The sequence below is a fragment of the Delphinus delphis genome, chromosome X (assembly GCF_949987515.2).
Source record: "Delphinus delphis chromosome X, mDelDel1.2, whole genome shotgun sequence".
Lineage (NCBI taxonomy): Eukaryota > Metazoa > Chordata > Mammalia > Artiodactyla > Delphinidae > Delphinus > Delphinus delphis.
The window spans coordinates 12516470-12529485 of record NC_082704.1 but is presented as its reverse complement, the minus strand read 5'-3'; the positions used below and the strand labels follow the sequence as shown (position 1 = coordinate 12529485).

Below are 13016 nucleotides of genomic sequence, written 5' to 3'. Positions count from 1 at the left end.
AAAGAAGAGAATACAATGGGGAAAAGAAAAGAAGTCTGTATTAATTACTAAAAAATACATGTGGAGAGGAAAACACTAGAAGGAAATATGCTAAAATGTTACCAGTTTATCTTGGGGGAGGGGTAGAATTTATGGACAATTGTCACTTCTTCTTCACAGTTACAGTTAACTCTGCCGTGGTGAATTACGGTATGTGCCAGGCAGGCGGTAGGAAATGATGCTCAGGTCGTGGGTAAAAGCTCCAAGGAGCTTTGGAACCAGCTTTGAATTATGAACATTAATGGAGGGAATAGTACTCAGTTCAATAAGAATATTTGTCCTTTTTTCTTTTCCCAGCCAAATAATAACAAGTAAGGCAAAAGTCACGTCCACTTGCCTTCAGAATGAGTTATGTAAATTATTGAGTAGCGATAGTTGGGGATTGGCCAGGTTGGCAAAAAGCACTTAAATGCTCGCCTCAGCAAAGGGAGTCTGCACCCCCAGGCAGAACTAGGAGAAATCCCTCCCCCTGGGCCAGCAGGTGCTCTTTCTCTGTCTCAGATCCAGGCAAAAGGACTAGAGGGCCTCTGCCGGACTAGGGGAGAACGGGGCTGATTTCTACCATAGATGTCCCTGTCCCCCTGGGTCTCGAGAAGGAAATGTGCCTCCCAGTGGAACAGATTACTCTGGTCTTTGCAGTTCGTGCTCAGGAATGTGGGAGGTGGGGAGTGGAGTGCTCTAGACTAGGGGGCCAGCACTTCCAATGACCAGAAGAGAAAGGGAGGGGGTGGGGAATGGCTAGTTGAGGAATCTGTAGGAGAGCATCATTATGGCTGTAGCTTAGAATCTAGAGGTGAGACACAGAGGACAAAGCAAGTACCTGGAGAGGGAGGCAGAGGGCCTACTGACCGGATCAGAGGGCACTGGAGAGGGGAGCCTTTTTAAGAGGTAAAGCAAGATAATCAGATTTCATCTTAAAGAGATCACGGTGGCTGCAATCCAGAGACTGTACAGGGGAAGGGAGGGGCAGGAAGCAGGGTGTTGCTGATGTAGTCCCAAGAGAGAGGGGATGTGGGCAAGCTAAGTGTGAGCAGCTCTGGCCAACAGGCAATCGGGTAAGCAGACTGCCCAAAACTAATCTCTGAATCCCATCCTTCCCCTTCATGGATCTTCTAGATTTTTCCCTTTACTTCTTTCTTTCTGTTTACTCCTTTGGATTATCATTAAGTATAGTTATAATTTTCTTTTTACTCTAATTTTTCCTTTGCCTCATTGTTGCTCTCCAGATGCCATCTCAATGATTGACCAATGGTCTGAGTCCAGTGATCTTACTTCTCCACTAGGTATCCTTGGAATATAATCAGTGCTAAATAAATGTCGGCTGAATGAATTACAAGCTCTTTTTATCCTCCATGTTACTTAGTATGAGATGGGTGCATAGTAAGTGTAAGGCCAACTGGCCCGAGGCAGGGGAACACAATCAGATTCACAGGTTGCATCAGACCGAAACTCTCCGGACCACCCAGTTCCAGAATCTGACCTGGGGACTTTGCACCCGGCCCAGCCTTCCCGCCTTTTGAGGGGCGGGACTAACGGTCCCCCAGGATACCCGAAAAGACCACCAAATAAGGAATACCCTGCGCCCTCCCAGATTCACCACACCCCTTTCCCTTCTTCCCCTATAAAATCTTGCCCAACCCTCGCCCGGGGGCGACTTCTCTGGCCTCTTTCTCTCGGGCCAGTGAACCTCGCCCGGGAGCGCTCACTTGAAGCTTTCCTCTGTTTTGCGGTGCCGTTTGTTAAGATCCGATCTTACATTTGGTGCCGAAACCCGGGAGGGGTACCAAGCCCCGCGGGTTACCGCGCGGGCCGCTCCTCCCCTCCCCCAGGAGACAACCAGGGAACCTCTACTCATCCACCCGATCCGGCAGAAAACGGGGTAAGTCCCCCTCCCTTGTTCCCTCCGACCCTCACAGTCCCTGCCCACCGGACTCCCTGTCCTTAATCGCGGACGCGTCAGGGATTCCTCCGTCCTCTCTCTGGGCCTCGGGCAACTGTGGAGACGTCCCAATCGCCTGACCGCCCTCCGACCTACCGTGAATTGGAGACTGAGACCAGGGACGCCTTTCTCCCTCTCCATTCACTCAGGGACAGACTGGGAGTCATGGGAACCTCACAATCGAATCCAGATCCTAAGACGCCCCTGGGGTGTCTCCTAGCCAATTTTACAGCCCTCTGCTTCTCCCAAGATCTCCGTTGCCGACGGCTTATTTTCTATTCCACTGTGGCCTGGCCACAATATCCTCTAGACAATCAATCCTGAAGGGACTTTCGATTTTAATATCCTCCGTGATCTAGATAATTACTGCCGCAGGACGGCAAATGGTCCGAGGTCCCCAATGTTCAGGCCTTCTGGTATTTGCGCTCCCGCCCCTCCCTTTGCGTCAATTGTTCTACCTCAAATCCTCCTTGCCAAACAAACATCTCCTCCATCCAAAACCTCGATCCCCTTGGATTCCTCCCCACTAACCGACCCTCCCGAATCTCTCGCCTCTCCCCCCTCCAGAACTCCTCTCCAACCTCCACCCTACCCTGAAGCGGTCCCTCCTCCTCCCGAACCCGCTCCGGCCCCTCCAACCGCTCCCCGCCTCCCTCAACGGTTTCTCCTCCCACGCCCCTTGCTTCGCCAATTAGTGCACATACACGCTCTCACGACTCCCAAGATTGAAATCTCCTGTGCCCTCTGAGGGAGGTAGCAGGAGCGGAAGGACTGGTCAGAGTCCCTGTCCCTTTCTCTCTCCAGGACCTCTCTCAAATTGAAAAACGATTAGGCTCCTTCTCTGCCGACTCCTCCCACTACATCAAAGAATTTCGCTACCTATCTCAAGCTTACGATCTAACCTGGCACAATATCTTTGTGGTTCTGTCCTCTACCTTAACCCCTGACGAAAGGGAAAGAATTCAAACTGCTGCCCGAAACCATGCAGATCAGGTTCACCTTACCGGCAATTCCATGCCTGTCGGAGCGACTGCCGTACCTGGCACCGACCCAGGCTGGACTTATCAGGATGGCCAAGATGGCCGCCGTAAACGCGACCTCATGATCCAATGCCTCCTGACTGGCATGCAGGCTACCGCTCATAAGCTGGTCAATTTTGAAAAACGAAAAGAGATAACCCAAGAACCTAACGAAAATCCAGCTATCTTTCTCAATCGCCTTACAGAGGCCTTAACTCTCTACACCCGGCTGGATCCCGACAACCCCGGCGGGGGCAGCGGTCCTAGCCACCCATTTTATCACCCAATCAGCCCTGGACATCCGAAAGAAATTAAAACGGGCAGAGGACGGCCCTCAAACCCCTATTCGAGGTCTGGTAAAGATGGCCTTTAAAGTGTATAATGGCCGTGAGGATTTGGCAGAATCCAGCCGACAGGCTCGGATGCACCAGAAGGGGGCCCTCCAAACCCAAGCTCTTGTAGCCGCCCTAAGGCCGGCCATCTCCCATGGATCACAGCATCCACGAGGTCCGCAAAAGGCAACCCCGCCGGGGGCCTGCTTCAAATGCGGAAAAGAAGGCCACTGGGCTCGCCAGTGTCCCAATCCCCGACCTCCTTCTAAGCCCTGGCCCAGCTGCGGGCTAACGGGCCACTGGAAGAGCGACTGCCCTACGACTGGCCCTCCCTCAGCGTCTCCACGCGGGGGGCAGGCCGACCCAACGGCATTACCACTCGAACTGCTGGGATTGGCTGACGACTGACGGCGCCGGACTCGAAGACCCCCATCACCCTCGCCGAGCCCAGGGTAACGCTACAGGTAGCGGGTAAGTCCATCTCATTTCTGGTGGACACGGGGGCTATCTATTCGGTCCTGCCTACCTATTCCGGGCCAGTTTCTCCTTCCCAGATCTCGGTCATGGGTATTGATGGCAAATCATCCTTCCCACTCCAGACCGGTCCACTCCCATGTCATATCGAAGGACTCCCTTTTACTCATTCCTTCTTAGTCATACCATCCTGCCCAGTTCCCTTGCTAGGCCGAGATGTCCTTTTCCACTTAGGGGCCTCCCTCCAGCTGGTTAGACTTGACCCTAAGTCCCCTCCTCCCAACTCCTGCTTCCTCTTCTCAGCCTGTCTCTAGAACCCTCCCCCTCCTATTCCCCTCTTCCAATCACACCAAACCCAATCAATCCCCAAGTCTGGGATACTTCTAAGCCCATAATAGCAACACACCATTCCCCCATTCTCATCCGCCTAAAGGACCCCTCCAAATTTCCATCAAGTCCCCAATTTCCCATCTCTGAGACTCACCTTAGGGGCCTACAACCTATTAGCACCAGACTCCTAAACCAGGGACTCCTTATCCCCACTGACTCTCCCTGCAACACCCCCATCCTGCCTGTCCGCAAGGCCTCTGGGGATTATCGCCTGGTCCAGGACCTCCGACTAATGAATGAGGCCATAATTCCTCTCCACCCAGTAGTACCAAACCCATACACCTTGCTCTCCCATATCCCCCCAACCACAACCCACTTTACGGTTCTGGATCTCAAAGATGCCTTTTTCACTATCCCCCTACATCCCGACTCCTATTTCCTCTTCGCCTTTACCTGGACAGATCCGGATACTCATACTTCCAGTCAGCTCACCTGGACAGTTCTTCCCGAGGGCTTCCGCGACAGTCCTCACCTCTTCGGTCAGGCGCTGGCACGGGACCTCACTTCCTGCTCCCTTACCCCCAGCACACTCCTTCAATATGTAGATGACCTCCTCCTTTGTAGCCCATCTCTCAGCCTCTCAAGACAACATACTGCAGATCTCCTCAATTACCTTGGCTCTCGCGGTTATCGGGTCTCCCCAACCAAGGCTGTTATCTGTATCTTCTGTAACCTACCTGGGGCTCCACCTTACCCCTACCACAAAAGGTCTAACAGCCGACCGCACCCGAATTATCCATGAACTCCAGCCTCCGGAAACAGCGGAGCAAATTCTCTCCTTTTTGGGCCTTATAGGATTTTTCCGACACTGGATCCCTAACTTTGCTCTCCTCGCTAAACCCTTATATCTAGCCGCTAAAGAAACCCCTCAAGGGCCCCTCACCTCTCCTTCCGCCGTTCGACAGGCCTTTCTCACCCTCCGTAACGCTCTGATATCTTCTCCCCTTTCTCTGCCCAACCCAAACCGACCTTTTCACCTTTTTGTGGATGAACGGGCCGGAATAGCCACTGGACTCCTTGCCCAGCCTGTAGGGCCTTTCTACCACCCCGTGGCTTACCTCTCCAAACAGCTAGACCCAGCCATTCGGGGATGGCAACCATGCGTTCGGGCCCTAGCAGCGGCAGCCGAACTGACCAAACAAACACTCAAACTGACTCTGGCCCACCCACTAACCGTGTTTTCCTCCCACCGGCTGGTTGACCTCCTAGGCCACAAGTCTCTCTCCCTCCTGGGCCCCTCCCGCATCCAGGAGTTCCACCTAATATTCATTGAAAACCCAGCTGTTTCTCTTGATCTCTCCCCTCGCCTGAACCCGGCTTCCCTCCTGCCTATCTCTGGCACCGGGGGTTTTCCATGCCATTCCTGCCCTCATGTCATAGAAGCCTTCAAACCACCAAGAGAGGGACTCTTTGACATCCCTCTTTCAAATCCGGACTGCACTCTCTTTGTGGACGGTAATTCGATACTCGGTCCTGACAGACGCCGACGGGCAGCCTACGCGGTGGTAACTATCTCAACTATTATTGAGGCTAACAGACTTCCAGAAGGAACGACCTCCCAAAAGGCTGAACTAATCGTACTTACACGAGCCCTTAACCTTTCCAAAGACCAAAGGGTTAACATCTACACAGACTCTAAATATGCCTTTCTCATTGCACACAGCCACTCAGCACTATGGAGGGAATGCGGATTTCTGATCACTAAGGGATCCCCAGTGGTCAACGCTTCCCTCATTGCAAAACTCCTGCAGGCCCTCCAGCTTCCTAAGGAAGTAGCAATTATCCATTGCAGGGGTCATCAACTCCCATCCAACCCAATAGCACAAGGTAACTCGAAGGCCGATTCTGTGGCCCGAGAGCTTGCAAAAGGGGATCCTCCAGGTCCACTCCTATTTTCTACCAGTCCTACCCAACCCACATATACCCGCACGAGGAAGCTGCCTTACTATCAAAAGGGGGACGCAAAGACAACAAAGGATGGATTTTTATAGACAACAAAATTGCCCTACCTCTGGCCCAAGCAGCCGGCCTCCTATCAGACATCCATAAATCCTTACACATTGGTCCAAAAGCAATGTTCCGTTTTTTGGACCCCCTCTTTCATCTGCCAGGACTTAGAGAGGCCATCTCAAAGACTCACATGGCCTGTCAAACCTGCGCATCCGTCTCCCCACAAGGAGGCCTACGGCCCTGAATTCCTACACACCAGATGCGTGGACATCAGCCTGGTGAAGACTGGCAGATCGACTTTACCCATATGCCCCACTGCAAACGCTTCTGATATCTGCTCACTCTCATTGACCCCCTTTTCAGGTTGGATCGAGGCCTATCCAATAACTCAAGAAACGGCAGACACAGTCGCCACCATCCTGCTTCAACACATCATCCCCCGATTTGGTCTGCTGGTCTCCATTCAGTCGGATAACGGACCCGCCTTTGTCTCTCAGGTGGTTCAACAGGTATCAGAGGCTCTCCAGATCACCTGGGAACTCCACATCCCCTACCACCCCCAATCATCCGGTAAGGTTGAACGCGCCAATGGGATCTTAAAAGACCACTTCACCAAACTGTCCCTTGAGGTCCGTGTCTCATGGCCCGACCTGCTTCCTCTAGCCCTTACCCGAATCCGAGCCTCACCTCGGACTCCTACTGGCCTCAGTCCATTTGAACTACTTTACGGCCGCCCTTTCCTCCTTCACGACCTACCAACCCAGAGTCCACCCCTAGCCTCCTACCTTCCCTATCTCTCCCTGCTTCGCCGCCTTCTCCGCGAACACGCTGACCGTCATCTACCGACAGTGACTGTCTCTGAAACTTCCTCTCTCCGTCTACAACCCGGCGATAGCGTCCTCCTCAAAGAATTACACCCTCAATCTCTCAGGCCACGGTGGACAGGCCCCCATACGGTGATCCTCACCACTCCCATGGCAGCTAAACTCTTGGGACACCCCTCCTGGTACCATGTCTCCCGCCTTAAAATGGCCCCAACTCCAGAGACTCGGACGGCCCTTCTGCAGGGTCCCACGAGACTACGGCTTGTCTGTCACCCTGTCTCTCCTCCTGCTGCTCCTTCTGCCACTGAGGACTCACCAGATGTCCCTATGGCGCTTCCATGTCCATGGGACATGGCAAGCTAAAGGTAGGACCCACACCCGAGTCCTGGGCACGGGAGACTGCCAACCAGATGGGTGCCAGGCCTTAGTAACAGTCCAGATCCCCATCTCTAACACAGAAGGTGTTCCCCTGGGATGGTCCACCCCTGCTGTCTGCTTCACTTACGATCAGACCCGAGACTACTGTCAATGGTGGAATGAGACCTATGGGGGATGCCCCTATCACTCATGTAACATCCATGTGGCAAAACTAGATACCAGGAGCTCGCTCCGACAATCCCACCTGCTCACCACAAATGGCAAGGGTCAATTATTCATCAACATCAAAGATCCCTGGGACACAAGATGGGTAAAAGGGGTACAAGGAAAAATCTACCGATGGGCAACTGATGCCTACCCCGTGGGCTCTATCAGGGTCTTTCGCTCATATATCAGTTTGATTCCCAAAGTTATCCAACAGTTGAACGAACAAGCCACTGCCATCCAGGAAACAGAACAAGCCCTAAGACATCAACTACCCCACCCCGAACACAAAGAGGATCCTTTCTCTTGGTTGACCCTCGTCTGTCAAGCAGTACAGATACTCAACCACACAGGAATAGGTAACATCTCCGACTGCTTTCTATGTGCCTCGCTTGGCCGGCCACCCTTGGCTGCTGTCCCACTCGATCAGCCCTTCAATTCTACTTCCCACACCTCCCCAAACCCACCTTTTTCCCCGTTAAAAGTCCCCATATTCCTTGATTCAAAAAATCTCACCATCTGTTACGGCAGCCGCCCAAATCTAGCTGATACTGGGTTTCTTTGCAACTCATCCCTCATGGTAAACACATCAGTTGAAGCACCACCAGGCACGTTTTTGTGGTGCAATGGTTCCCTCACAAAAGAGATCAATTCTTCCTCCCCCTTCCCATGTATCCCCGTTACTCTCGTCCCACAACTCACACTATATAGCCAAGCCGAATTTTCCTCGCTAATCACGCCGCCCTTTACCCGACGAAAAAGAGCTATCTTTCTTCCTCTGGTCGCAGGCATCTCTTTCGCCTCCTCCCTGGTCGCTGCAGGCATCGGGGGAGGAGCCCTAACACACAGTGTCTCAACATCCCCTGACCTAGAACAGAAACTCCAGCTAGCCATCGAGGCTTCTGCCGCCTCCATCACCTCCCTCCAGCGCTGGATCACCTCAGTAGCCCAAGTTGCCCTCCAAAATCGACGAGCCCTGGATCTCCTGACGGCCGACAAAGGAGGTACCTGCCTCTTCCTACAGGAGGAATGCTGCTATTACATCAATGAAACAGGACTCGTCGAAGACAACGTAAAAGCCCTCCATCGCTTAAGAGAAGAACTCCAACGCAAACACCCAACAGTCCGCCTCCCCAATTCCCGATTGGTGGTGGTCCACCCTCTATACCTGGCTAACACCAGTCTTAGGCCCCTTAATTCTCATCTGTATCTTGCTCACGTTTGCTCCCTGTTTTCTTAGGTTCCTTCGCAGACGCATGGAGGAAGTCTCTCGGGTGGCCACAAACCAAATGCTCCTCGGTCCTTACACCTTGCTTCCTACAGAACCCCCCACTGGTCTCCCCTAAGCCTCGGACCTCTGGTCGCCCGACTCCCCTTTCGACGCCCCCATTCAGCATGAAGTAGCCAGAGATCAGAACGCTGCCCCATTACACCAAAGATGTCAGGATGTAAGGCCAACTGGCCCGAGGCAGGGGAACACAATCAGATTCACTGGTTGCATCAGACCGAAACTCTCCGGACCACCCAGTTCCAGGAACTGACCTGGGGACTTTGCACCCGGCCCAGCCTTCCCGCCTTTCGAGGGGCGGGACTAACGGTCCCCCAGGATACCCGAAAAGACCACCAAATAAGGAATACCCTGCGCCCTCCCAGATTCACCACACCCCTTTCCCTTCTTCCCCTATAAAATCTTGCCCAACCCTTGCCCGGGGGCGACTTCTCTGGCCCCTTTCTCTCGAACCAGTGAGCCTCGCCTGGGAGCGCTCCCTAATAAAGCTCACTTGAAGCTTTCCTCTGTTTCGTGGTGCCGTTTGTTAAGATCCGACCTTAGCGGGACAGGGGTGGGGGTGGGGGATGATTGATTTTTCAATAAATTGTGTCAAGACAATTAGAAAGCTGTTTGAAGGGGAAAAAATCCAGATTCATACCACACTTTTTACTTCAAAATAAATTCCAGCTTAAAGGTTTAAATGTAAAACCACTGAAGTACTAGAGGAAAAATGGGTAGATGCTTTTATAATCTTGTCATGAGGAACATCCATCCTTTCATTCATTTAACAAATATTTATTCAGTGCTTATTATGTGTCAGCACTGTTTGGGGTGTTGGGAATACATCAGTGAACCAAAAGACAAAAGTCCCTGCCTACCTGAAGCTAACATTTTAGTGAGGAGGGCTAGACAATAAACAATAAACCAAATAAATTATAAAGTGTGTTTGAAGATGAAAGACGCTAGGAAAGCAATAGAGCAGAGTAAGAGGGGGAGGGTGTCAGGAGTAGGGGAATGGGAGGGTGCAAAATTAAAAGGGTGGATCAGAGTTGGCCTCAACCAAGAATGTGACATTGAAGTAAAGATAAAGGAGGGAGAAAGCCAGCGGGGGGGAAGAGCCATCTTGGGAAAGAGCATGCCAGGAAGACTGAAGCATACCTGCCCCATTCTAAGAACAGCAAAGAGGCCAGCGTGGCTGAAATTGAATGAGCAAAACACAAGAGTAGTAGAACCTAAGGCTGATAAGTAGCAGAGGGGCCAGATCATGGAGGGTTTTGTAGGCCATTGGTAAAGACTTTGCCTTTGTTGAGGAGAAAAAATAATTTTCCCTCTACTCTTCTAGGTTCTTGACTAAGACCACCCCCCAAAAATAAGACATTAATAGGGGCTTCCCTGGTGGCGCAGTGGCTGAGAGTCCGCCTGCCGATGCAGGGGACGCGGGTTCGTGCCCCGGTCCGGGAAGATCCCACATGCCGCTGAGCCTGCGCGTCCGGAGCCTGTGCTCCGCAACGGGAGAGGCCACAACAGTGAGAGGCCCACGTACCGCAAGAAAAAAAAAAAGACATTAATAGAAGAAAAACAAACAGAAGTTTAATAACATGCATACCTCCTGTATACATGGGAGATAGCCGTGAAAACTGAGTAATTCAGGAAGTGACTCAAGCCATCATTTTATTTTTAAATTGAAGTATAGTTGATGGACAATATTATATGTTACAGGTGTACAATATAGTGATTCACAAGTTTTAAAGGTTATAATCCATTTAGTTATTGTAAAATATTGGCTATATTCCCTATGTTGTACAATATATCCTTGTACCTTATTTTATATATAACAGGTTGTACCTCTTATCTCCTACCCCTATCTTGCCCCATCTCCTCAAGCCATTATTTTAAATACCATCTTCAGCTAAAAGAGACGTTGTAGGAGCCGGTTATGGGAGGCTATCAAGCAAAGCACAATAAACAAGAATAGGGTTGTGATGCAGATCGAAATTATTACGGTCTCCATTGATAAGAGTTTCTAGAGATAAAACCATCCTCCTCTTCCTGGTATAGAGAGGAAGACACACAAATGGAGATTTCCCTTATAAATGTAAATATCTCTTACGAAAGGGTAACTTTTCGATTTTCAAAGCTTCTCCTGTGTCTGCTGTTTCTTAAAAATAGTCAGCTCGAAATACTCCTCATGCCAAAGAGGCATATTGTGACTTTGAGGTGGCCAGTTCTGCTCCCCTTCACCTTTTTTTTTTTTTTTTTTTTTTTTTTTGCGGTATGCGGGCCTCTCACTGCTGTGGCCTCTCCCGTTGCGGAGCACAGGACCCGGAAGCGCAGGCTCAGCGGCCATGGCTCACGGGGCCCAGCCACTCCGCGGCATGTGGGATCTTCCCGGACCGGGGCATGAACCCGCGTCCTCTGCATCGGCAGGCGGACTCTCAACTACTGAGCAACCAGGGAAGCCCTCCCTCTCACCTTTTACTGTGATTGAAATCAGGAGCCATTGTAGGGTCTTGAGCAGAGGAGGGACACATCTGTCTTACCCCAGGACAGGATCCCATTGTTGCTCTGTGCAGGATACACCATAGAGAGTGTCAACTGAAAAAAAGTGCATAACCTAAAAGTTGAGAATTCTGTTTTATTTGGCAGAATTTCGAGGACTTAAGCCCGGAGGACAGCTTCTCAGATCTCTCTGAGAGACAGCTCCAAAGAGGTAAAGAAGGAGCCAGGATATATAGGAGTTTTTTCAACAAAACCCAGGTAGTTGGAACATCAAAAGATTACTTTTAATTAAAGAAAACCAGACATCCCAAGTTAATGAATTTAGCGTTTTTTCTGTGTATGGGAAGATGCAAGAGTCTGGGCTCATTGAAATCCCTTCGATATGTACCTTAACTATCCAGGGCCAATATCCTGTTCTTTCCCATTCAGGGTGCACTTTTGGGGTTGGCTAAAGATCCTGCACACACAACTAAGACCCGGTGCAGCCAAATAAATAAATAAATATTTTTTAAAAAGCTATTGTAATAATGCCTGGATGGTGGGGACAGCAGTGCCTGCGGTGGTGAGAAGTTGTCTGATCCTGCATGTATTTTAAGGGTAGAACCAAAAGGACTTCCTGACACAAAACCCAGATGGCATGAATGAAAAGACTGATTCATTTACCTATAAAAACATTCATTCATTCTCCAACTGCTTTGGTGGCTCATTCATCTTTTTTTTTTCAAACTGCAAACTAGGGAATTCCCTGGTGGATCAGTGGTTAGGACTCCACGTTTCCACTGCTGAGGGTGCAGGTTCGATTCCTGGTCAGGGAACTAAGATCCCACAAGCCACGTGGTGTGGCCAAAAATAAATAAATTAATTAATTAAATAAACTGCAAACTAAATATGTTCAACAGTGGTTCTCAAAAGCCTTTGTTATTTCTGTAACTTTATTAAAATTAAAAAGACTATATATATATATATATATATAAAATAACAGAAAACTAGGACCTCTATCAGCTTTACTAGCTGTGATAATAGGCATTATTTGTAATTATATATTATAAATTAGAAATTACATGTAACACATAATTATAACAAAAACTTTAGTTTTGAAAAAAGTTTTATTCAAGAACTTTCTGTCCAGCATTTTTTTAAATTGACATGTATTCACACATACACACACAAATAATACAGATACATAACATTTTTCTGAACGATTCAAGAGTAAGTTACTTGCATAAAGCCCTTCACCCCAAAATATTTCAGTAAGCATTTCCTCTAAATAATAATATTCTCTTACATTTACACAGTAGAGTTTTCAACTTCAGGAAATTTAATATTGATACAATATTTTTATCCAAGCAAACGATATGCCAATTTTTTAGTTGACCTAATAATTATCTATGTAGCGTTAATTCTTTTTTTGAATATTGGAATTTTATTATTTTTTTTTATACAGCAGGTTCTTATTAGTTATCCATTTTATACACATCAGTGTATACATGTCAATCCCAATCTCCCAGTTCATCACACCACCACAACCCCACGCTGCTTTCCCCCCTTGGTGTCCATACGTTTATTCTCTATCTGTGTCTCAATTTCTGCCCTGCAAACCGGTTCGTCTGTACCATTTTTCTAGGTTCCACATATATGCATTAATATATGATATTTGTTTTTCTCTTTCTGACTTACTTCACTCTGTATGACACTCTA

At 49.4% G+C, this 13016-nt stretch overlaps 2 protein-coding genes across 2 annotated transcripts in view; both read left to right on the top strand.

The window, feature by feature from the left end:
- Positions 1-13016, top strand: part of LOC132418498 (N-alpha-acetyltransferase 11-like) — a 581283-nt gene that overhangs the window by 549572 nt on the left and 18695 nt on the right. The window lies entirely within an intron of this gene.
- On the top strand, positions 7155-8789 carry LOC132418753 (endogenous retrovirus group FC1 Env polyprotein-like). The gene has a single exon (XM_060002738.1). The coding sequence runs from the start codon at positions 7155-7157 to the stop codon at positions 8787-8789; it is 1635 nt and encodes a 544-aa protein (XP_059858721.1).